General features: G+C 41.8%; 1 protein-coding gene across 4 annotated transcripts in view; it reads right to left on the bottom strand.

The window, feature by feature from the left end:
- Positions 1 to 26,297, bottom strand: part of RUNX2 (RUNX family transcription factor 2) — a 217,794-nt gene that overhangs the window by 116,419 nt on the left and 75,078 nt on the right. For all 4 annotated transcript variants that reach the window (XM_068678793.1, XM_068678795.1, XM_068678799.1 and 1 more), the window contains one exon: positions 25,965 to 26,069. In XM_068678793.1, coding sequence (XP_068534894.1) covers positions 25,965 to 26,069 — 105 coding nt within the window. The remainder of the gene's footprint in view (positions 1 to 25,964; positions 26,070 to 26,297) is intronic.

Raw genomic sequence — 26,297 nt, 5'->3', positions numbered from 1 at the left:
GTGCTGAGTGGCTGCTCCTCAAAGTATGGCAGAGCAAGTTGCTCCAAACAGCACCGGAGTTTTAGGGCGGAATTGGTGAGTCTCCCCTCTCCTGTACAGCAGGGGAACTCAGAGGACATGAACTTTTTGGTCACTGCCTCCCTGGGCTGGACAGGACACAGAATGCTGGACATGGGAAACTCTGTCTTGGTACCAGCACCCTGAGCTCCCACAAGGTTCAGTTTTTAAACCAGATCAGAGTTCACGGGATTTGCTTTCACATTACATTGTGGGTGCAATCCTCTGAAAACAAAACAAAACAAAACAAAAACAAAACAAAAAACTACGAAATTCAAAGAATTCTTTGGAAATTGAAAGAGACAGAAGCTGTAAATGCCTAGTTATAAAATTCACAAGTCACTCAAGTGGGCAGCTGTGAAGTTAACAGCTTTCAAAGCCGTACAGCCATACACAAGCACGCTCATACAGCCCTACCTATACGTAAGCCTCTAGTTTGGAAATACGCGAGAGCGCATTGGTTCATCACTGGCACGCGGTGCGAATAATCTCTAGGTTTTTTTATTATTATTTTGGTGAGTCATGAAGTCTGGATGCCCACCACAGTGCACCAGTGGAAAACATCTCTGCAATGCAAGAGTGACAAGGCTATTTTATGCCGTTCTCTTAAAACATTCCAAAATAACACTGAAGTACTTAAATTCTGGAAATACTCATCATCCCCATGCTATTAATATAATCGCAATAGCTCATTCTATTTAAAGCAAGTTTCTTTCCTTGGGTTTCATTTTGTGGGTGGCAAATCCTCATTTAATTCGCAGGATAAAAAAAAAAAAAAAAAAAAAAAAGAACCTACAGTTGGAAAAATGGGACCGTATGGAGCCCAAGGTTTCAGACAGAGCCACGAACAGAGGTTTTGCCACAGTCTTCAGTGGGAGACAGACTGGCCCTGAAGTTTTTAGAGCTTGCAGAAATTTAAACCTTATTATTCACTTTGTTTTTAATGTTGTATGACTCATTTTAGGAATAACATAGCTGCTTCCACTATAACAGTGACAGTTAGGTGTTTGATCCCTTTGATATGGGATTTTAGATACAAGCTGTGTAGTCTACCTTTAGCCCTACTGCTTTTTTTTTTCCACTGATGAAATAAACATCCAAACCATAGGCACCATTTATTACGGGATAACACATTCAGATGAGATATTCTTCTTTTCTTTAAGCACAAACTTGATTTAATTCCATCAAAGAATAATGGAAAATAGAACACAAAGTGCTGTTCCCCTTTTGTCCAAGAAAACTAAAATAAGCAATGCTGGTGACGCTGAAGAAATGGGATATATTTGAGTGGTGTGTCGCCTTGCTTTTTTTTTTTACAAGTGAAACTCATCTGTCTTAACCAATTTGAATGAAGTAAAAAGGCAACAAGAGGGATGGAAAACTTCTTCCAGTTTCAACACAAACTGCAAGGAAGTAAAGGCTTAAGAAAAAAAAAATCAAATATTTTTACGTAAAAGTCTACAGAAAGCTCAGCACTATGAGAAAGAAATAAATTTCTTTTTTTACCTCTTCTCCAGGTAGGACGGCTGTCCTTTCACCCTAGCTTCCCACAACACCCATGGGATGATTCCCCTTTTGGCAGCAGCAGAGGGGTTTGGCTCTCAGTGTCCCCATCACTGCTCCTTCTTGCAGTGACCAGTTTTGATGCCCAAACAACTTATTCCTCCCTTGACAAAGGGTCGGTGTGCCAATGATTCCCTTTCACCAAACGACCAACACCGAACCCAGTTTCTAACCCTTGATGGATTTAGATAGCCAAACTATGGCCAAGGGTATCCCCCAAGTATCTGACAGGATGGCCAAGAGGACATTGGTTTAAAATCACATCTCTTGCATAAAGTAAGGAAAATTCATTCCCTTCTCTGTGTCGCTGTACATTTGTACCAAATTGATGTAAGAGGATGCTGAATTAAAAGTGAAAGTCAAGGCACACTTGCTTGCCAGTTGAGAAGATTGTAATTCTACCAAGCTCTGTGGTTTTCACACCTTCGTGTTTAGTGCTTGGATGTTTCCTTCTCTGCTTTCACAAAAACAGCGACACGAAAAACGGGCCAAAACGTGCAAGCAGTTCCCCGAGCAGCTCTGGGGCGGGTGCGGGTACTGGGTAGGAGCAGCACTGAGCGCTGCGGCGAGCATCCTGAGAGCACAGAGCAGGGCGCTGCCCGGCCACAAGCTCAGGACCACAGCGCAGCAGAATCGGAAGCGTGAGTGCATTAACAAGAAGCTAGCCAAGCTCTCATCACTTCAAATGAGGGTAACCCCTGTGTCACCTGTAAAAGCAGCACTGAAATGAGCATGACACGTGTTTTTGGTCTATCCTCCCACGTGCCCAGTGATAGGACGAGGGGGAATGGGCTAAAGTTGCAGCAGGGGAGGTTTAGGTTGGATATTAGGATGAACTTCTTTACTGAAAGGGTTGTGAGGCATTGGAATGGGCTGCCCAGGGAAGTGGTGGAGTCACCATCCTTGGAGATCTTTAGAACACATTTAGATGTAGAGTTTAGTGATATGGTTTAGTGGAGGACTGGTTAGTGTTAGGTCAGAGGTTGGACTAGATCTTGGAGGTCTCTTCCAACCTAGATGATTCTGTGATTCTGTGTTAATGGTGTTTCTTCACTAGGCAGTTTGGGTATGTGTACATGGTGGCACATTTCTTCGAGGTCTCTGACTTTGTTCAGAGGCAGCATCATTTATTGTTGCTTCAGTAAACCGAAATGAAAGCTTACATGGGTATGCAAGCACACCAGCACCCTCACACATGCTAAAAATGAAATTTCTGTGTCTGCTCACAAGGAAAAAAAAAGTATTAATTATGCACAAACATAACAACTTTCTCTAACTCTGCCTGGAGATCTGAAAGAGAAGTGGCCCTGTAATCACATCTCTTCTGAGAATACTGCCATATGGTTTTAACAGAGGTTTATTTCCTGAAGCAAGAGAGGACTGCAGATTCTCAATCCAACTAAAATAATTATGCAGACAATTTCACTCCATTACTTGCAGTGGAACCCAAGCTGTGTGGTCCTCACATGCTTGCTGACACCTTTAAAGAGACATTAAGCCATTTTTATATAAAATTCCCTTAATGGGTGGGATGTAGGATGAATTTCCTGGAAGATTAGCACCTGTCACAGCGCATAAGGCTTGCCTCTGACTGCTGCTTTAATTCCCTTTGGTTGGAAGACAGCAAAACTGAGATCGAAGCCTCCAGAATACACAGCAGCAAAGCATCAACCTGGGGTAACCATATCTTTACAAAGGGAAACTTCTCCCATTGCTGAGGTTTCCTATGCAATTATTTTACCTCCCACATTTGACCCTGAAATAGCACAGGCCATATACAAATGTGTGCCCCACATCAAGTACAAGGAAATTTAAATATAGCCTTAAATTTCAGCATGTGCTTCAATTCTTTGTTGAATTATGCTGTGAGCACAAAGCGGAGACTTTGCCGAGAACATTTTTCCAAACCACCCTGGGCTGCTGATCTTTCACCTCAACGAGACAGACCGGAGGGCAAAACTTCCAGTCTTTCAATCAGCAGTGGGTAAAAGTCCAGGCAAAATGAAACTCCTTCAACTAAAAACAATAGAAAATGTATTAAAACATCACCTATCCAACTCTGAACGTAAACTACGGGAATACTGTAAAAACAGGGATGTTAACCAAGACACACAATGATTAAAGGAGACTTTAAAGGGAGAAAGGAGACCACCCTTTAAGTATGGAAATATTCCTTTTGGACTAAAATGCAATCTGGCTTTTTTCGGCTATTCTGTCTGATTTTAGTTACAGTAGCTAGTTTATGAAATTAGCAAACATGTTACATTTCAGACTAGCAAATCCAATTAAATCCAAAGAAAGCACACACAAAATCCTAGTGTGCCAATCTGCCTGTGCTATCACAAAGCCCTAATTCCTGGTAGCAAGAGGGTGAAGGAAGGGGAAGGTCTGCTGCAGGATTGGAGGATTTTTCATTGAGCTCTTCTGAATTCAATGTAAAATACCCATTTCTCCAGATCAAAAAGAAAGAAAGCAGTGGCTGGGACGTCAGCTCAGAAATCAGACACACCAGTAAGCAGGGCAGAACCGAATGGGTCATGGCCTTGTTTTCTTGATGGGTTGCAAACCTTGCTGAGGTGCAGTTTGAGGCTCCCCAGTGAGCACCCTCCTCGGCCGGGTACCGCGGCTCTGCAGCAGTTAATGGCACGCTCTGCGCCTGTGTGGCCTAGCAGCGAGGAAACTGTGCAGGAAACGTGTTTCTAATCTTCTTCTAGTGACAATTTTCAACAGTATGCTACAGATAAATTATGGTCATGTAAATAGTAAAATCCACCTCTAAATGCTTCAGGTCTGTGTCCTACCACAACCTTAGACTTCTGTACATGGGGCAGGAGCAGGATGCTCTGCTACGGGGTGGAGGATATATGCTCAGCTCCAGATCATGCCAGTGCTGGATGCAAGGCAAGTTCCTCCCTTGGACTTACTGCTTTCCACGTTATCCATTCACCTTGTAAGCTCTGGAGAATTTTCTCCCATTTCTTAAATACCTTAAGTGTGGGACACAGAGGGATTTGGTCAACATCTTTTCAGTGGTTTGTGGGACCAGGACAAAGGGCAATGACCACAAAAGGGATCACAGGAAGTTCAGCACCAACATACCAAAGAACTTCTTCATGGTGAGGGTGATGGAGCACTGGGACAGGCTGCCCAGGGAGGTTGTGGGGATATCTCTTCTCTGGAGATATTCAAGGCCCGTCTGGATGCCTACCTGGGCAACCTGCTCTAGGGAACCTGCTTTGGCAGGGGGGGTGGACCCAATGATGTCTTGAGGTCCCTTCCAACCCCTACAATTCTGTGATTCTGTAAAAATGCTCTGAATGAGCCTTTTGACACAGCAAAGAAATACTGAAAATGCTAGTGACAGCAGAGCTACCAACATATTTTTGTCCAAGCTAGATTGAACAATGCTCTCTCTCTCCCCCAAACCTTCTGTTTTCGAAACAAAACCTAAATTTTGGGCCAATGTTTCCTGTGGTGATAGTTGTGGTTAGACATTATTTGTGAGCTTTGCATGCTTGATAAGGTCTCAGTACCGTGGAAAAATAATCGGGTGTCAGCTGAGGTGTGGCAAATGGAGGCAGAGGTTTGAGAGATGTTAAATGGGGCAAAAATGGCCAGATGCGGTTCTCTGAGCTCACGGCAAAACTCCCACTTACTTTAGAAGCCAGATTTGGGCCAGTACAGCTATTCCGGTTAGCGTTTGGTTTTGTGGGGAGTGGGGTGGCAGCTTTTCCTGTGTGATTCGCTGAAACAGAAGGAAAATGCTCTCAAGGATAAGAGTGCCTGGGTTTGGCCAGCTGCACCTACGCTTCACGCTACATGCCACAAACGTCTAAAGTGGATCTTGGGGAAATTACCCATCGTGGTTTTGAGGTTTTAAGTAGGGACTAGAAAAAGAAAAAAAAAAAAAAGACAGGAAAACTGCACTTGAGCACTGATTCACTCTATAAATTGATCTAACTTTCTGACAGATGAACTGAGTTCAAAGAGGCAATCCACTTTATCTTAGCAAGATGCCACTCCACGTTGAGATTATTAAGCCCAAATCTCACCTTCTTGCTCAAGAGGCAGGACCATGCCTGTGTCTAGCAAGTCAGATTTCATTTAACAACAATATGTAATGTCAGGTAATTTGGGGATTTTGAACAAAACTCAGGAACTCAGCAGTCACATAAAATATTGCTTATCATACAAAGCAGCAACAGGAACTCATACTCACATGGCTCTAATGGCTGGTATCCATGGGCCACTATTAATGTGCTTGTGAAAATACAACGAGATCTCTGATCACAAGTGATAACATCCTTAGTTTTATGCCACTCCCTATAGGTAAAACTTCTGGAAACGCCATCGTTCCCTTGGCCTTTTCAGAAATGGCATGGGCTGTTGGTGCAAGAGAAATATCCTTCCTTATCTTGATGGGGATTTCCACCGATCTCAGTTTCTTGCGATGGAACTTGTGAAGCTTTGTTCCCCATGCCTGAACACATGGGATGCCTGTTTACCTGACTACTATATGCAGGCTTAGCCTCACTCGTCCGTGTCAAACAGGGCAGCAAGTGTTGGTAGTACGTGACTCATAACACCCCAGAGATAATAGGCAATACTTTTGGAGAACTAAAACCCTGTCAAGCAGGGAAAAGAGCCACCCTGCCCTATGTTGAGGTCTACAGGAAACTGCCAACACTCAAAATAATTATTTCATGGGGCATCTCATCAATTAGTCTTGAAATTATGGGCTTGTTAGAGATCATTCTTTTCCCATCAGCACTGTGCAGAGTTTATTAGCAGGTTCTGGAGCACTCTTTCCCATGTCTTAGAAATTACTGAAGATAAACCAGCGTTATTAATGTGATCATCCAAAACTTACTGGTTGCTCAGTTTTCAATGGAGCAACTAAGAAGGAAGCAATTTATCAGCCAGCAGGACAAATAAATAATATTTACATGGTTCTTTCCCTGTCTTTTTCCTTCTTTGATTCCTTTTAAACAAAATCTATTTTTTTTGTCTTCCTCTTTGTTATTCTCTGGTGGCTTCTTCCAAAAACAAAACAAAACAAAACATACACACACACACAAAAAAAAAAAAAAAAAAAAAAAAAAAAAAAAAAAAAACAGAGACCAGCAAACATTTCCTCTTCTTTCTCTCCCATTCATCTTATTTTTCCTTCCTTCTATTACCATTTGCTGCACATGTATTTGGGGTGGTTTCCCCTGTTTGCATTCACTAAAAGCTTTCATTGCTCTAGCTGTAGTACCATTAGATATTGAAATTTACTTTCTTAAAAATTATAGTTTTACAAATCTGCTCCACTCCTCCATAAACTGCAAGCCTTTAGAGACAGGTATGCTAGTAGAGAAGCTATTTATTTCTTGGCTACTCCAGGTTCCCTTTATTTTATGGTTGCACTCTGGATTACACGTGCAGAGCAGCAGAAGCATGAGCTACTTGTGTCGGCACAGCTGCAAGTATCACAGTAACTAGAGGAAAGAATTCACCATTTTTACAGCTTTTTCTTTCTACCTGAGTTTTTCTACATCAGCACTGCAATGAACAGGAGGGACATGCCGAATGGTAACACATGGAGGAACACACCTGGCATCCCAAATTGCTCCCATGTGCTCAGTCTTGCTAACGAAAGGCAGGGTTAGCAAATATCAGAGGCTCCATTGCAGAAATATTTATATGGGCAGCAAGGGGAAGTGACAGAAAAGCAAGTTATTAATTACAAAAGACAACAAAAGAGGTCATTGCAATACCATGAGCCAAAGCGAAATGGGATTTCACAGTAACTGCTTTAGTACTCTGCGTTTAGAAATGCAACAAGCCAAGTGTTTCACAAACAAATTGACAATTTATTACTGTCTGAAAAGTAGACATGAACTGGGAAAAAAATGGCCCAAAAAAAAATAGTTTTTCTCATTAACATCAGGTTGCAGAATTCCGGATTAAAACAGCCTGAAGGCTTTCTCCCCTCTCATACAACTCCATTATTTTTAATCCCTAGGGGGTGAAAAACCCAACCAAGTTGTGCAGGAGCAAGTTGATACCTAGTCCACTGTCAATATTTCCAGGATAATGTCTGTTTTTAGGGCTTTCTGACATTGTTGTAAAGCTCACTCTGGCTAACATCTCCTTTGCCTACCAAACTCCATAAAGTTTTAACTAATGCTTCAAAAAATAAATCTTGCTTAGGCACTGGGCTAATGATTGCTGACTTTTTGGGAGCTTGCTCTCTGTTCCCAGAGCAGAAGCTCACTGAGACCTTTAATTGAAACCTGGTCACTGTCCATGTTGCAGGGCTTACACATGTCCCAGGTTTCCTGGAGGCCTGCAGGGAGTATAAGGAGCCTATGGCAGATGCCTCCACCCCAACACCTCGCCTACGGTACTTGAGGTAGGGTCTGATATCAGCTTCCTCTGCTGGATGGGGCCATGAGAAATGGGCTCTCAAAGTTGCTCAGGGAGTTACCCATTTCTGACCCACTTTTTTCTCTTTTCCTCCCTTAGAAAAATCTTATCTTAATCAGGAGGGAAGAGATGGGATCTTCCCCATGGACATGTATATTTATGATTATCCACGGATTGTCTGTATCTACATATAATAAGAACCAAATGTTGTTAGGGACATCAAATGTTAGTACAGGGACAGGCACCACTTCCTAGAAACTTACACAGACACAGAGTACAGAAAATGGCCCAGAGGATCCACAAGATAAAGAGCTAGAAATCCCATCTGTTCAAAAGGGTGGAGAAAGTGGAAAAACCAAACTCACTAATTTCTCAAATCCCTCGTCTAGGGAGGGTCATAACTTGCTGAGGAAGAACAGATTGAAGATATCTTGTTATAAATCCAGAGGTACGCATTTAGATAATGTACTTTGAGCTGAAATGACTAAATGAGTTATCACTTGTGCTCAAAGTCCAACGCCATGCTCAGCTGCAACTTACTGCGTGTGGCTGATGGTTTACCCACTTTCACAGTGTAGCCTTACTTCCTAGCACAGACCTCACAATCGTGCTCTTTGCCTACATCCCATAGAAGTCCTGCAACTTCACCCTCCTCAGCAAGCAAGGGAGGCCACAGGAGATTTCAAAAGCAAACGCCTTAAATTGGCCCTTGGCTGTTATGTGCTAAATCCTGTAGACTGTGGGAATTGCAAGGCAAATAAATGCAAGGTATTTCTCCACATTCAGAATATGTGAAAAGTCAAAAGTGGTGCAATTCAGGGTCTAAAATACCTGTCAAAGTCTCTATAAAGATGTCTTTCCCCATTTAGGCTGAGGGATAAATTCATTAATGTTTTGAACGAGTCCCTCAAAACAACACTGACAGTTTCCTCTGCTGCTTTTCTGTGATCAGCAGCGCTTGGGGGGCTGAGAGAAGGAACTGGAACCAGTGTTTTTACACAAGCCAACAAACCCAGCTATGCTAAGGGACTCAACAACTAATTTTTAAAAGAGAATGTAAATGTTATCCTAAAAAATTGCCTCGACTGTTGCCGATACGGAACCATAAAGATACAGAGCCACTCTCCTGGGGCGGAATAGGCTACTGGGTCCCGGAGCTGGATGGCAACCATCTGCATGCATGCTCTCTGGCTGCCGCAAGTGTGCAGCGATTCTACTTATCTTAAGCCTCTTTTATTGAGGGCTAAGCTAAATCAAATCAACTTCCATTCACGGGGGGCCAGGAACACCTACCGGGCAGCTGCAGTGGCTCAGCTGACATGTGGTAACACAGTCATCCCCTGTAACTCGAGCATGTGTCTAAGCCCTGAAATTTTCTCAGTATGGACTCAACTGGAGGCTGAAATTAAGTGCAATTTCAGGTCTACCTTCTTTCAGACTCAAGTGGTGCACAGGTCTAGTGGTAACACTTCACAGCAGAGCAAATTCCGTGCATACATACCAAAGCTATAATGATTCTGTACGTTAGATCTAAACAGTTTTGTTTGTGGTTAAATATTTGATCATCTGTCTGCAGCGTTGCGAGCCCAGCTAGTAGAAGTACGCTACTGCACGAGAATCAAATGATGATAATTACGGGATGGGAAAAAACTTCATGATAGACTGTTTCATAAGCACACAGCATTATTATATACACATATATGTATAAGTATTCATATAGCATAATAAAAGAAAATGCAAAAATCTCAATAAACACTAATAAGAAAAATTTAAATGTTAAAAGTTTGTCTCATTGAATAAGTGAGACTGTGGTTGGAAACACAGCAACAGACATTTATACTCGAGTCTTCAGCATTTCAACTCTCTTAGCAATGTAAAAACAACAAAAAACAATGGTGCTCTCATGAAAAGGCCAAATTCACAATGCAGACACTGCTCCTCCCATTCAGACAGGGTATTCATTATTATTTTAAATGTGCAGAGTCTAAAAAGCTATAAAAATATTTGAGCGTGGTGCGTATCCTTTTAATTCTGCACATACTCATTTTGTTGTTCCATCAAGCACTTGGCATCAAAGCTTTTCTTTATGTGCAGGTGTGAAAGGTGTGTGCACAAATTAAGTAGCTATCTCACTAGCTATTCAGTCTGGAGGAGCACATGAAAGAGCCTGATTATAACAACCCAAGGGAGTCATTTTTGCTCTGAACTAGGATTCCCGGGCTCGAGAGCTGCTCCTGTCCCTCTTTGCACGTCCCAGACACACGCTGACTGCTGCGGGATTTTTGCAGGAGTCCCCATCCTGCACAAACCCTCCCTCGCTGCAGAAGCGGATGCGAATGGCTACGTCTGTCTTTTCTATTAGTAAATATCGTCTGAAAATGTCAAAAGCCTTTGGAGAGATTCGTTTGTAAATGAGCCGCACATCCTGACCGGTGCAAGCGATCTGCTCCAATTTACATATTTTGCAGCTCACATGCTGCAGTCGCCTTGCCCCCGCAAGGTTAGGTTTGCCAAGGACCGTGCCTTCGCTGCAGCTCCAGATGGCTGCGACTTCAGTCCTGTACTCTGGCCAGTAGTCTCCAGGCTGGGGTTAAACAAGCAGTTTGTTCCTCTCTTACATAAGCACCGAAAGACAATACTACATTCGAGCTCATAAAAATATTTTAATTGGTGATGATTTCCAGACAACTATGTCAAAATTAACTCCGAGTTGATGCCCACTCGCTTAAATTTCATTCATCTGGGTTCAAATTATTTGCTTAAAAGAAGAAACATTTCCTTTTATACACACTTTGGTTTCAACCTCCAAAACCATTGCTAGAAATTAGTCCTAACCACCCAGTCGGCTGCCTCAGAAACCGAGCTCAAATCCATCACTTTAATGACATCAATAACAAATACACAATTTTAAACCCTATTGTGAACAGTGGCATACCAAGGAGCATGTGTAGCTGTCATCTCGTTAGTCACTAGAAAAACACCAATGAAACCGAAAGAGCCTAACCATGACAAATTATTCAAGAGTTTAACCTGAGACACTAATGAGCGCTAAATAGCTTGTTTTCATGCTCGCTTAAGGAGATTTGTTTAAAATCCCACCAACCTCCCTTGAATGTCGCTTGGCGAAGCAGTTCATTCTTGTCAAGCTGGTTTTCCCATCGCAGCTAAAACAGCAGGTTGCACGTGTTTGTTTAAGGATGCCTTCCCTCCCCACCCTGCAAGACACACACGCGCACAGCCGGAAAGCTGCCTCCCCTCGGCTGCACGGACCGTCTTCGTCTCGCTCCCCAGGTTCACGAAGCGTAGAGCTGGCAAAAAGCACCCGCACCTGCCTGCAAGCACATCAGCAGCTAGTGGAATGATGCTGGTGTAAAGTGTGGGGAGGGTGGCTATCCCGTAGGAGTTTCATCTTTTCAGATTTTCTGTTTTGTCTGGTTTTCGTCTCGGCAGCCTGTACTAGAATAAAGCTTTCCTAGAGGAAGGATCCTAAGCAGAGCCTGGCGCTTGCCATTCTCTGAAAGCAGCAGCACTTATTTAGCTCTGAGTAAGGGCTGATGTAATGAGAGGCTCACACCTATGAGCCAACCTTTACCTCCTGCAATGCCTTCAAGGGGTTGAAGGAACTGGAGTTTGCAGCCTAAGAGAGCTTCATTGTTCTGACACGGTAATACAGAGCATGTCTGTATGCTGGGAGCTCAAAGCTCACAGCATGGAAAAAAAAAAAAAAAAAAAACACTTCTAATCTTGAGGATGGAGTAAAATAAAATAAAATTAAATAAAATTAAATAAAAAAAAATAAAATAAAAATAAAATAAACTATGTTTTTATTTATGAAGGGAAACTGAGGCTTTCCAACTCACGTTGTGATATGCCCTGTGTGGGAATATGCCTTAAAAACGTTACTCCAGTAAACCAACACCTTGATTCATACTTCACACGAGAGGAGCTGAGACCAAAAGAATGAGGTATCCAGTGTACAGTGATATCAGTACATTAGGACATCTGCTTTTTTCGAATACACCAACAAGAGACACATGAGCAGAGGGGATGGACCAGGTGACCTCCAGAGATCCCTTCCAACCTCATCCACTCTGTCATTCTGTGAAATGTCACAAAGACATCAGAGGCAGATGACAGACCTGGAGGACCCGTGTGCAAATGTCTCAGCCACTGAACCGTCCTCCTACATCCCTACCTTAATCCTCTGACCACAGAGGTCTGGTCTTCAGAACTTCCTGACATGAGAATGAAAGGAAGAAAAAAAAATGGCAAAGGGTAGGTGTGTTCTGTTCTCTTTAAAAAGAAATTTTTCTTCTGACAGACAGCCTTTACGCTGATGTTCCAGATATGCTAACGTTGGGTTTTGCTACACGCAGTCTAAATCGTCATTCAAACAAGACATGAGCACGCTTCCAAAACAGGAGCAGTCTCAAATGCTCTCCAAAAAACTGCATTGTGATCCAATGTAAAACTATTCTTCAGTCCATATGGGAGATCTCAAACATTTGCTGGGTCTGGCTTTACTTTTAATGGAATTTATGTTGGAAAAACCATTTTATTTTGACCAGATTGTTTTTTATGCCAAAACTTTTTTTTTTTCCTTTTAAATTTTGGGCCAAATTTCACTTGACAGTATCCTCTTTGAGGAGGTGATCAAATATATGCAACTGTTCCATATTGCATATGAGCCCTAAAATCTAATCTCTCCCCAAACTCATGTCCTTATAAAAATGTGAAGCCTTCTAATAGCTTTAAGTTGTTCTGCATACTGGATGTAAATTAAGTGAGGGCTTTGGAATTTTTTTAATAACTCGTAAAGTTGGGAAGTTTTCAGCTTGGATTCTGGAACCAGAGCTCAGGGCACACTGAACTAATTTAAAAATGTAAATGTAGAAAGATATGACCCATAAGTGACAAATTAAAGAGGGAACGTAAATGATTTTCGGAACGTGCTGCCTTCCACCACGGACTGCTTACACAGTGCGGCCACTCTGGGGTCAACGTTTTCTGGCAGCAAGAGACAATAAAAAACGCATAAACTCAACTCACATGGTAAAGCTACTGTATCTGACATAACACTAACGCGGAGGCCCAGAGAGGTTACTGAACCCTGGCTCCCAGCTGCATCAATCCATGTTTTAATCACTCTCCTGACAACACTTCTCTTTCAGCCCTCAGCTGCTTGGCTCCTAAGGATGGGAATACCGCGGTAGTAAAGGAAATGGGAAAAAGCTTAAATGAAGTTGTAATAGGGAGGAAAATAAAACTGCTGGTGGAGGTACCTTTTGCCCAGCACTGCAATCTATCTGTCTCCAAAAAAAGGCTATTTTAACTTCTAAAAAGTACCAAAACCCACAACAGACCAGTCATTACTAAGCCCTGCTCTAGTGAACGACAATGAGATAAGCAGCAAGCTCCCTGCAGCACAACGTCTTGCAGCAGCTGGGTTTTCCTGCAGTGTTTCTCACTGGCCTTGCTCTCTCTTTGACCAAGCTGGAGCTTGTTGAAAGTGAGAGATACCATGAAGGACATGGTCTCCTCATTTTCTATGGCCCATGGAGCCATAGACAGCTTGGAGAGCTCGACCAGCACTGTAAGACAGGTAGGTCCCCTCCTTTTGCTCTGTTTGCACAGCCATTCGTACAAACACAGACCCAGCCATCACCATAACTCCTATCATCACCTACCATCTGCAAATAAGAGCCTGCATATTTTAAACAGGAAGGAAAGATTTCTATATAGGAGCAGATCTCAAGCATGAATTGCAACTCTGGATGACTCTGAGCAGCTTGTCCAATCTACCAAGATGAAAACTTATTAAAACAACTCATATCACTGGTTTTAAACGGACCCAGAATCTTCACAACTCTGAGTCATGCAAATCCAAAGAACGAGAAGGCAACTAAAAGAAAACCTTCTTTTAGTAGCTTACATCAGAGTATACAAAATACAAAAGTCTGTGCCTCTGGATGTGCCTATTACCAAGGAATGCTCTGCTTACTTCTGCAGAAGGGCTGGTAATTTGCCCTGGGTTTCACACAGCTCCACACCCTCCCCAGGAGGCTCTCAGGTGCCTTTCTTCACATGCACTGACTGGAACTGGTCTTCAGTGACAAAATTGGGTCTGTATTTGGCCCACCTTGGTGTTTGGATGATGACCGGGGCCAGGCTGTGGCTGCCCCTCACCCAAACTAAACCAAGCTTGTTCACCAGCCCAAATCCGGCACTGGAAGTTATTTAGGGCAGAGTTTGGAGTAGTTTTTCAATGTTAATTTCCTGTGGTTGTTGTTCTTAAACAACTTTTTTTTTTTTCCCCTAAAAAAATTCCTTGTCAGAAGCAAATAAAAACTGACACCGCTGCGCACACTGGCGCTGCGGAGGGGCTGCAGGAGCACTCGCAGCCAGACCTGGCTCCACACGCCAGGCGCGCTGGAGGAGTCACGGTCTACTGCACAAACTACTCGCATTGCGGGTGTGTTCCAGCCTGCAATGTCTGCGTGGATTGTGCCAATTCGGTTGAAGTGTATGCACACCAAATTGCCTCTCTGAAGAGGTTCAGGGTGGGGAAGGAGAGTCCTGCCAAATGCTGGCGCCTGGAGGCCTGGTAAACCCCAATGCCACCAGAGGGCCTGCAGGCCGCAGTGGCCCTCGTGCCATCTTCTCCAAAGGACACCACTTTCTCCAGCATATCCTTGGCACTTAGGAAGGATCCACATCATGCTCGAGCTAGAGATGGAGCCTTGCTCAGCGCCTTTTGGTCACCACCAAGGACCTGACCCATCCAGGTCAATGCTGGAGCTATGGCAGACCATGAGGAGAGGCTGCCCTATACCAATTCATTCCCTACACAGAATTTCCATTGCATCTAATTAATTGTTATAAAGTGCAAATTAATAACATGGTAGATTAAATGTTAGAGATGGGGCCCATAAAACTGCCTGTGGTTGAAGTTGCCCAAAATTATAAGTTTTCTGCTGCTTGTGACTCTACTGAATCTTGACTGTTTGGATTCACTTTTTTCTTGCATTAGTGAGAAGCATATTCCTTCAGTTTTGATCAAAATGGCTGAGAAACGAGTTAGCAAAGGGAAAATGCAGTGCCTCAAAAAAATTTTTGGCAATAATTTCTTGAAAGAGGTTTTTTGTTGCTGTATTTTGGAGTGGAGAAACTTGGCTCGGCAGGTTAGCACTTTTGTCAGAAATATGCAATTTCCATGGAAATATAGTCAAATTTGGTAAAATTTGACAACTTTGAAAAAACTTTGAAAAATAAAATTTCGTAGAATGGAAATTCATTGGGTGTTATCACCTAAGAGCTTTGTTAGCAGCTTGGCAAAGGTAGCTATTGCTGGCCCACAGATTTTATGCTCTCACCACACGATTTCTTGTTGTCACAATAGTTCAGTTGCTCAAAGCCAAGTGTTCACACATTGTATTCACCATGTGCTCATACTTTTCCCAGTGCCATATATGAGACCTTCATGTTTGCTCTTCAGAAGCACCAACCCAATCCAAGAGCTGTGCTTTGAACATATAAAGCACTATATATTGTTAAGAGCTCTGAAAAATATTATCCTGTGCATCTCATATGGGGCACTCTGGATTACCAGATACTTTTGGATGGAATTCTTTCAGCAATGGAGTCATGTGAAAAAATAAGGTATGGGATCACAGTAAGTGGGCATGTTCTATCCCACAGGACACTGCTGTCCGACGGATAAACCAGCACATGCTCATACAATGAAGGACTCTTTTGCCATGCATACTTGAGAGGCATGAATTAAAATTGCACTGATAACCATAATCTTGGCATTTCCAAATAATGTGTACTCAGACATGAACTTTTCCTACTGTAATTTTTGTCTGTAATGTATGCATAAAGCAAGACCTAAGAACTTGAGATATCTGCCTTTTAATCCACAAAATCTATTTCTTTTATGTCAACATGTTATTATTTATCTGACGTGTACCTATCCCCTTGTTGCCTACCTTAAATCTACTGTTTATACACTTTTACACCAAGTCACCACAGAAAAAAGTAGTTCTCAATTTAATTCTTAATGTGGTATGGCATGTATATATTTAGTGAGGTGTTCACTTTGTACCTCACACAAAATTAAATATCCTTCTCAAAAAGCTTCCTTCATCCTTGAGCTGTAAAGAACAGTCCCTGTTATCTGGGTTTTGGGAGCACTGAGTCCTTAGTACTCTCATACCTGTCTATAATAAAGATTCTGCACAAGCTAGCTGCTATCAGGTTTCTCATTTGCTGCCATCTGTGTCTTTCAGGAGTAGCAGACATCAAGAAGAGTGAAATTAAATGCATAGGTTGGTAAGCCAGCATACATGCAGAGCACAGACCCTACATAAATACAAAGTCTGCGCGCCCTTCATATGTTGTAATTCCGCAGTCCTAATTCTCGGGGATGCTCATGACTGTGTGCCATACTGCAGGCAATGAATACTGCTGCGTGAGACTTCACATCAGTAATAAGTATACCCTGGGCTCATTCTTCCAAAGAAAAAGATAAAGGTTAATTAAACCGTCTGACTCCGCCGTGAAGCTGAGGAGGCTCCCATATGAAAGCCAGATTACTGCTGAGCTGCAAGGGCCACAGCCTCTGGGAAAGGAAAGCAATAAGCACATCAGCATGGGGAAAGGGAACATTTCAAACCAGGGTGGACATTTCTGCAGACTGACTGAGAGTTTCAAGCAAGCAGGCATGGAAGAGGAAAACATGAAAGACTACACACTGGTTATTTATGTCTAACATGGAGGGGCTCACCAGTATCCTAAAATATACTAAAATGTGACAGACTTCAAAGTATAGCCCTTCAATGTAACTTTTGAAAAAGCAGGCTCTAAAGCCCCCTTCTAAAAGATTTAAACAATAGTGTTCACTTACAGAGATCTGCGCAACCTGTGCATATATAGGGTAGGATAAATCAACCTTTAAACATACCAATTTTTCTCTTCTGACCACAACGGGCCACAGATGACTAGCTGGGACACCGTATCTAGCTTTTAGACAACTTCACTTGAAAACCAATACACGCTGCGTCTCTCTGAAAATTTTATCCATATGTCCCTTTACAAAAATGATTTTCATTTGGATTGCTTAGGTGATGAATTAAAACACTGAATAAATTACATTCACAGCTCTAACACTGAGCCCTCTTCTGTATTCAACACTTCTTTCTACAGAGGTGGTAATTTTATTATAGTGCTGTTTTTACAGACAATTGTTCAAAGACATCAAAAAAAAAAAAAAAAAGACTAAAAGTGTAAGTGGACCCATAGCCCAGATCATCAAAGCCAAGAAGTATCCAGTGTGAAAATTAAAAAAACAGGTTCCACTAATCTAATGTTTACTGTAACAAGAGATCCCAGGAACAAAAAAAAGTACATTATTCATAATTTATTTGGTGTCCTAGAAGCCTGGAAACAACATTATTGCATTTCATATGTCTACAGTGATTAATAAATTCACTTCATAAATTGAATTAATTGCAGTATATTGTTGTCTAAGAATCTATATAAAAATCTGAGTCTTGTACAAATGTGGAATATATGCCCAGGTAAATTGTAGGAAAAGTCCAAAGCCAGGCTGGATGGGGCTTTGAGCAACCTGGTCTAGTGGGAGGTGTCCCTGACCATGGCAGGGGATTGGAACTAGATGATCTTTAGCTCCTCTTCCAACTCAGAGCATTCAATGATTCTGTGGTATATATGTAGTCTCTGCAGAGTACCCTCTATATTGTCTAACCCAGTAAGTGTGTTGTATGTCCAGGTCCCTATTTTCCAAACTCTATACTAGAGAGAAACACAGGTTTGAAAATATGTATTTGAAAATATATCAAATAACTGTGAATACCATCCACTTTTGATGAACAGTCTCTGAATTTCTGACCCTTTTTAACACTGCCATTTAAATTTGGGCTTCTTTTGCAGATTTAATCTAGGATTTAACATGTGGAAACAACCATATCTGGTACTACAACGGTGCCTGCTAGTACTTCTCTCCAAGAAGGCTCTGCAACAATGTGAAGATGCTGTACAGAATTGTCTACCTGACTTACTAACTTACTAATTTGCTCTTAGAACAGTGAGACAAAATACCACAAGTGCCTCTGACTGCACGTAACATTTAAGACCATGCCTACTACTGCGGGAAACCGGGAATGGGCAGGTATAGTTCCCCGGTATTCTTTGTAGGTAACACCCATAAGATGTATTATAACCTTTACACTGTTTCTAACATGGCTGCAATATTTTAATTAGGGTGAGAATGTTACTGAACACTATGCCAACCGCTAAATAACCTGAGCTTTAATCTCAGCAGTTCACACAAGCCAAGCTGAGTAGGACCTGAGTAGTACCTGGCTACTTAAATCCTGCAAGAAGTGATAAATGATGTAGATAGCAACATTTTTAAAGATGTGTCTGTATGGCACTCATTATGGCAGCTGTACTGATACTTCAAAGGCAGCTTTAAACAAACCCTTACATTGTCAGAAATGTAGCACGGACAGTTCACAGTTCGGTAAAAGACAAAACATCCACCAAAAAGCTGGGAAAATCCATGCTGAGCTCAGTATCTGTGGCTGTATGGTGCTCACTACTGGAGCTACCTGCTTTAAAGCTAGCACAGGCTGTCTGAATTTAATAGCAATGATTGGCTACACCCTACAACTATAATATCTCATCATCTCATCTGACTTCATCCACCTCAAAAACAGGGCGCCTAGTCTAGGCTAGTCATCTAGCCTCCATTTATAATCAATGGAAAGGGACGGACACCCCTCAAGGGCAATTAATTCCACTTTAAGATAGGTATTAAGATAGGTGGGATGAATCACTCGCTCCCTGGAAGTGCCTGGATCTCTTCATTCACTACAGGAGAAACCTACCCTACATTTCTAGTTTTCAGAGAGCTGAAAGCTGTCTTCAGCCAGTAGTGACCACTGTCTTCTCCAGGCGGTGACAGAACTGTGCTCAGTTAGCAGGTCTACAACATGTGAGATGTGTAATAATGGATCTGAGTAGACATACACATTAAGGAACCTGGTTGTCTTCATAAGAATAAGGTTTCTGGCACCCCAAACATGCTGCAGCATGAGATCATTACTAAGTTTCTTCCCCTGAAGTTTCAATTAAGTATGATGTTCTTCCTCATTTCCTCTTCTGCATTCCTTGTCTGGTTAAATCAGCATCTGTGTCTCACTTCTGGGATGACCATGTTTCAGTGGAGAATGAAGTTTATGCGGAGAATAAAAACAAATTTTATATAAAATGTATAAAGAAATTTAGGACTGCTATCAAGGAAGACCTGTGTAAGTGCTCTACTTACACCACTGTGATGCAGCCTCTCCCAAACACATTTGCCCTGTTCTCTTCTTCCCAACCCACTTTCTAGAGTGGAAGGAGGGAAGAGATGATACACTGAAGTGTGAGAAAAAAATGCTGATATTAGAAGCAATGAGCTAAAAGCATTTCAAAAGTGAAGGTGTACAAGAGTTTAAGTTCTTGTGGGAGGAGAGTATCGAGCTAAGTGGTCTGGGAAAAGCTTCTTCAAAGCCTTTTTTCTACCATCTTCTTCCACAGTATCTGTATATAGTGTCACAGATATAAAAATCGCTTTCACTTTTCCTTTCCTCCTAGTTGTGCCATATGGAGATGCAAAGTGCATTCACTTACTCTGCTGACTTCATCTGTTTGGTTATAACCCCTTTTTCCACATGTATTTTCAGTGGAGGCTGTAAGCTATTCGGAGCAAGACTCTCTTCTCATACAGCTGTGTGGCACAATAGGGCCACGATTTTGTTTGTGGCTTGGAGAGACTTTTTGAATACAAATGACAATAGCTGCAATGTAACAAAAACCACCATAATGGTCATCCTGCATGCCAAACGTACTAGGACAAGGCTGTTTGAAGTCTCTACAAAAGAATGGAAATTATCCGTTTTCAGTTGACAAATAGAAATCATTACCATTGGTGAGCACATCTTAGGGAATGGTTTTAGGGTCAGGCTTGCCCACTTGTTTTACATCATCTTCTAAAAGTCTTTTCCCTCTCATTCTAATAGGGAATCCACAGTCAGCTGCCATCACAGCAATGTCCTCTTATGGTGAGAGGCAGCCAGTGGATCACTTAGTCCCATAGGATCACTTAGCTTTCACAACTGCACTATAAATTCAAGCCGTGAGTGAACCAAGTAGGTTTCGCTTTCGTCTTCCCCTACGCACTACACCAGCAGATGAAAGGTGTGATCACCGGAAAAGACACGACTTTGTCTTAGACTTTTCCTCAAACTGTGAGTTTTCTGACCCAGCCCCTGTCTAGCCGCAGTGGAAAAACACGAAGCTGCTAGTGCTTGGGATGCAGCTACCATCCAAAACAGCAGCCTGACGTCAGCCTGGTCACCTTGCTCCAGAGGCACGCACCACGGTCGGGGTGCTGGAAGCCCTGATCTGTGGGTTACACACCTATCTGAGACACGAATCTAAACCACTGGCATACGTACTGCCTGCCACGTCTCAGGAGGAACACCTAAACCACCCCTACAGTTTCTCACAGCCTCCGGAAATGCCCAGGAGCTCTTCTCCAGACCTGAATTAATGAGATTTTGTCAAATTCCACATTAGCAAAAATAAACCAGCAGCAAATGATACCAAGTGAAACTATGTCTGGCATTTACACTGCAGAAAGGGCCTGGTGCTGCGCCCCTGGGACCAGAAACACTGAGGCTGCTCACGGGAGCCCAGGACCACCAGCCTGCAATGCCCTGCGGTTCCCCACTTGGCTCAAATATGGGAATTATATGCATGGTGAAGAACCTAAACCCCACAGCACAGCCACGCCAAACATTTCTTGGGCCGTATAATCACATTCTGCCTCCTTTCTTACAAAGGGGCATTGTAACGCAAACATTAAACTTTGCAGAGTCATTTAGAACAATTTACAAACCACCAAAGCGCCCACTGCGCTCCCAGCAAGGCTGGTAGAAATCTGGAATAACCCAGCTGATTTCAGTAGAGATGTGTCACCATGAGAGACACCTGCACAAGGCACAGATTTTCTCAGCTCAGTTTAGATGAAAGCTTGGGACTTTTTCATCATATCTCAGGGTCTTTAGCATCAATTTTAAAACCTCCTGGCTGTGCCCAAACACGTGCAGATGCAAACTTCCATGTTCAGTTTTGGCAATGGTATCGCTTGCAAAAATTGCTATGCTGCAGTTCTGGTGCAAAGCACATGTGAGGAGTACAACCTGCTTGTAAAATTTCCTCTCCTGCAAACTATACCTCTCTGCACTGCACAAATTCACCGCAGTGAAAAAAATTCAATATATTCTTGGGAAGGAAGGGGGCTGGTGTAGTGGTTTTTGAAGGCAAGCCAGAGAATATTCTAAACTGGGGACACACAGCATGCTTTAACTGCTGTGATAATTCTGGATAAAGAGATGTTAAGGATCTAGCTCCTTGCTGTAGCATGCCATGTGTCCCTGAATAAAATTACTGCCATGCAGGCTGTTAGCGAAGGAATGCGTAAACAGACAATGTATCCTTGCATCAGTTCCACAAAATGTTGCACAACACAAATGCCTCTCGATGTGTCATTTCCTGCTTGGCCACCAGCCCAGCTCCTGACAGTCAGTCAACAAAAAAAAAAAAAAAAAGAAAAGAAAAAAAAGACAAAAAAAGACAAAAAAAAAAAAGTAAAGAAAAAAAAAAAAAGAGAAGAGAAGGAAAAAAAAAATAAAAAAAGACAAAAAAAAAAAAAAGGAAAAATGAAAGAAAAAAAAATACTCAAAGATTTAAAGCTGTTCTACTCACAAGCACATTCCACTAGCCCCAGCTTTATCCCTCCACCCTCTGCCTTTGAAAGAAAAGAGAGAGAACTTCCTAAACACTGTTATGGTTTTAAGTCTAGGAATTTCAAAAATCTCAATCGCTTATCTGCATTTTATAAGTCAGCCGGCCAAACAGTTAATACAAAGGCTGACCAGAAGCTCTCGGTTCTCTTTTGCTGTCTTTTGTACTGCAGGGACAAAAAGGCAATGTTTGCTCATACCTTTCCTCACGTGTGCACCTTACAAGCTAGGGCGGCAGGGAAATATTCAGGAGCTGAATGAAATGCAGTAGTTTCCTCCCACCAAAACATCCCAGTCCAAAGCTCACAGATACTTTTCCATTCATGCTGATAGACAAAATTGTGGTCAGTGACTTCCGAGACTATCTTTAACAGGAGATGAACTGAAGTCCTTGGAAGCCAGGCAAAATATAAAAATATATGCACTTCTCCTCCCTCTTTCCTCATGATTTCCCTACTGACTGTGTCTGCAGAAAAAGCAGCCAGGAAGGAGGACTTGTCTCCTGTTTCACAGGTACCGCCATGGAAGGGCAAATCACTATTTCTGTGTTTGTAATGAGGGATGGCAAAGCATTAAAGGGGATTTAGGTAAAGGATTTTTTTTTTTTTTTTCCCTTGTAATTCCTTTACAGTGAAATCTTTCTATCTGTTGGTCAGTTATGAGCTCATGACAGCTCAGTTCTCCAGAAAACTTCTTTCAGCCCTCCCAGCTGGAAGGCAGCTCTGCTGGATAAGGTCTGTATATGGTGGAAGTTTTATACGGGATATGAGGAGAAAAATAAATATCTGCAGGATTTCCCAATGATTCCCAAAAATCTTATACAATCCAGTCTCTTGACTCCATCATTCAGAATGCAATGCGCTGTCTCAGTTCAGCACAGACACTGTGCAACACAGTACATGTCCCTCTTTGGTAATCTAGATAGACTAAAATAATTCTAAAAAGAAAAAAATTCTTTTCCTGGGAGTAACCATCGGTATACCTTTTCTCACATAGAAACGGGTAGGTTTTCCTAGCAGAGCAACCTGACATCACTGTCGCTATTAAAATATTTTAAAATAATAATAGAGAGGTAATGCAGCAAGCTTCTACAAGCACACGTTTAATACAACTAAATGGCATTTACATTAAGAACCTGACTTCCTGAAGTGCTGAGCATCCAAAATACCAACTGGAGTCACTGCATGCCATGACTGTTCAGCGTGCTTAATGTCAGGCTCTAAATGATTGTGATATCTGTCATTGTCTTGCTGCTGCTCCTGCTGCTGCTGGAAAACATGCAGCATTTATTTGCTCGAGTCAACTTGCCAGCAGAAGGTCAAAGTACTTTGCCTATAAACAAGCCTTACAAATTCATGATCTTAAGCATGATGTCATGTCTTAAAATGATAAGCTGGCAACAAAGTAAATGACATTTTGTAAAGACGTGCATAATTTTATGTTTACGCTACTTAGAATGAAGGTTCTAATAAGTCATTGGTTGTGTTCCTTTAAAGGGAAGTTTTATAACTGAGATGAATCACAACTGCAAAAGATCAAAGTTAAAAAACATCAATGATGCCATGGGGTACTTTTTAATCTTGTAATGAATGATGATCATGTGCTCTTATGAAGTTGGTCCAACTGCCAACGCCAGATGTGTATATTAAGAAAAAAAGTTGTTTGTGATGTGACAGCTCTGGTTGAGCTGCCAGAGAGAAGAAAACTCGGATAACGTGCTTGAGATGTCTGCGTGAAATACAGATCCTGGCAGAGAGGGGCACTATTTGCCGATACATAATTTGTTAAGAAAAACACATTTGCTATCAGAGCCACTTGTAGGCTTGAATTCCTCCTTGCCTCCAACCACCTAATTTTCTTTTTGCAATGTAAATGCCAGATACACTTCTTGAATGATTGCTAGCAAAGAGTAATAAGTCTACACGAGTGCAGGGGCTCCCTGAAGAAAGCAGAACTTCAGTGAAACTCCCACAGTACTTCTAGAGCTACACTTTCCCTGAAAACTCAGATTAAATAGCTGGTCATTCTAGAGGCATCACAGATGACAGCATCCAGCTGCAATGACAGAACTTGAAGAACCAAACTGACTCCAGCGTAGAACTTCAATATATAGCTGAAATACTAAGATTCAAGGCTCCTTAAGAAGGGCTTTCTCAACAAATAAATAAAGACAGCAAGAAGTCCAGACAGAAAGTCCATCTGGACTACAAGAATTGATTTTGTATGTTACTAGGCATTCCTAGTTTCGGCTGAAATCCACGGCAATAGCAGATAGGTATCATGTGCAGAGACTTTCTTTCAAGACTAATCTAAAAAACTCAGGCAGAACATGGAAATCTTATGAAGTTATATTAACATGGCCTCACTTTTAACCCACAAAGCCTCAGAATGGTTTAGTCCCAATCTAAGGACCAACTGCAGGTTCCCTTTCTGTGCCACACCGAGTAGCCCACGCTGTTCTCTGTACCATTTTCAAACCACTATGCTCTGTCACAACATTTTTTAATCTCTGCTAGGAGATTTCCTCTCCTGGAGATACCTCAACACCTGAAAGCAGCTCAAAATGGAAAAGGCTAAATGACAGGTAACTTATTCTCTGGGTTTTACACCGTGAATGCATTTTGCTTAGTGTCTCCAAGCAAGCTGCACGCGACAACACTTGTGGGTGAATATCAAAAAGGGTGCTGCTTCAGCTAGGGAGGGACGGCAGAACAGAAATCCCCTTGCTGGGACAGACAGACACCTCAGATGTCAGTGGGCAGCAACACAAGTATCTACGGAATGAGATGCATCCACAGCTATCTGCTTTCCCTTATCTGTTACTCTAGGTGAGACACTACAGCCGGGCAGCTCTTACAGAAGGCATTTCAGTGGCAGAGGAGATGGCACCACAGCATGTATTAGCACGAGAAATACTTCACTGTGTGAATCCTCTCTACTTCTGTCTTTGTGGTATTTCAGCTAAACTCCCTGAAAGCTCCTTAAAGGTCTCATTTGTATGTGCAGATCAAAGGCAAAATAATTATTTGAGATGCTTCCATTACAGGGATTTTTTTAAGTGTGGTTATTCATCAAATAATTCTTAATCTCTACATGTAATTTAAATACAGCTATACCTAGGTAATCCAATCAATTTAGAAAGAGTTGTTCTAGTCAGATTAAGAAAAAACTGGCTCATCAGTGATATCCATAAGATGTGAGACTGGTTACCAGCTAAATGTGTGAGACAGAGAGACAAACCAAGAAATCATGATGGATTAACCAGACTTGACTGTATCTAAAAGCAAATGCCATCCACAAAATTGCTGGAACATGGCAAAACACACTTGTCATAAAAATGTAGCCAGTAATCATTGCAAATATATTCTTAGTAAATTAGAAAGGTGCACTGCTATGAGGTTAACATGCTGGGTGAAAATCTGATGGACTATGCTTAAATTAAATATACTTTCTGTGCACAAATAAGAAACAAAGATCATGCTGTTTATACACTGCTTTCATAGCTTTCTTTGGCCCCCAGGGTTTTGTGATGAGTCCACAGCCGAAAACCAATTTCAGGTATGATGAGATTAATGAGGTACATTAATTATCTGATGGCAAAAGAATTTAAGGGCAAACAAAAAGGCACTATATTATATATTTTCTCTCTGTGCTAGGACTGATCCTGTAAGATCAGTCTGCTATTGTGTTCTAAACGTCTCCAGTTTGAAGCTTATGGGAGTTTAGGGAATTCAGCATGTTGCAGGATTGCATCTATTATGCCTAAATCAGATTATATATAAATACCGTGGGTTTAGTTCTCATTTACACTGGCAGATAATGTATCAAGACCTTGATGTGAATGAGAATCAGGTTTGTGATTGCCCAAATTCAGCCAAGCACTTAAGTGTGTGTTTAATGCAAGTATGTGTGTGGTCCAATAGACTGCAAATTAAGCATGCGCTTACAGATTTTGCTGAGCAAGGCCCAGTGTTTGACAAAGATATATATTTCATTTATGGGTCTCTGTTAAACAAAATTAAGCAGGCGTAAGTGTAAAAATAAGAGCATAATACTCACTTCTTGGCTCCCTTGGCCCATCCACTGTAACCTTTATAGCTCTGTGGTATGTAGCGACTTGGGGGGGATTTGTCAGGACAGTTATTGTCAAAGTAAAGCTCTTCCCTACAAAGGGAAAAAAACAACAAGGAATGAGTGATTACAACATGAAAACAGTCACATGCATGTTCAGTAAAGAATCAGAGACGTTTAAAATTATTCCCTGTCGTTACCACAATCGTGAAAATTAAAAACATAACTGACCATAGGAGTTTTCCTCCCCTTCAGTTTTACTCTATGTCAAGAATATGTCCATGTGTTGACAATCTAAATGTTCCTTATTTAATAATGGGT

This window comes from Anas acuta, chromosome 3 (genome assembly GCF_963932015.1).
Source record: "Anas acuta chromosome 3, bAnaAcu1.1, whole genome shotgun sequence".
In the NCBI taxonomy this organism is placed as follows: Eukaryota; Metazoa; Chordata; class Aves; order Anseriformes; family Anatidae; genus Anas; species Anas acuta.
The sequence above is the reverse complement of the archived record's forward strand: the minus strand, read 5'-3'. Positions and strand labels throughout refer to the sequence as shown.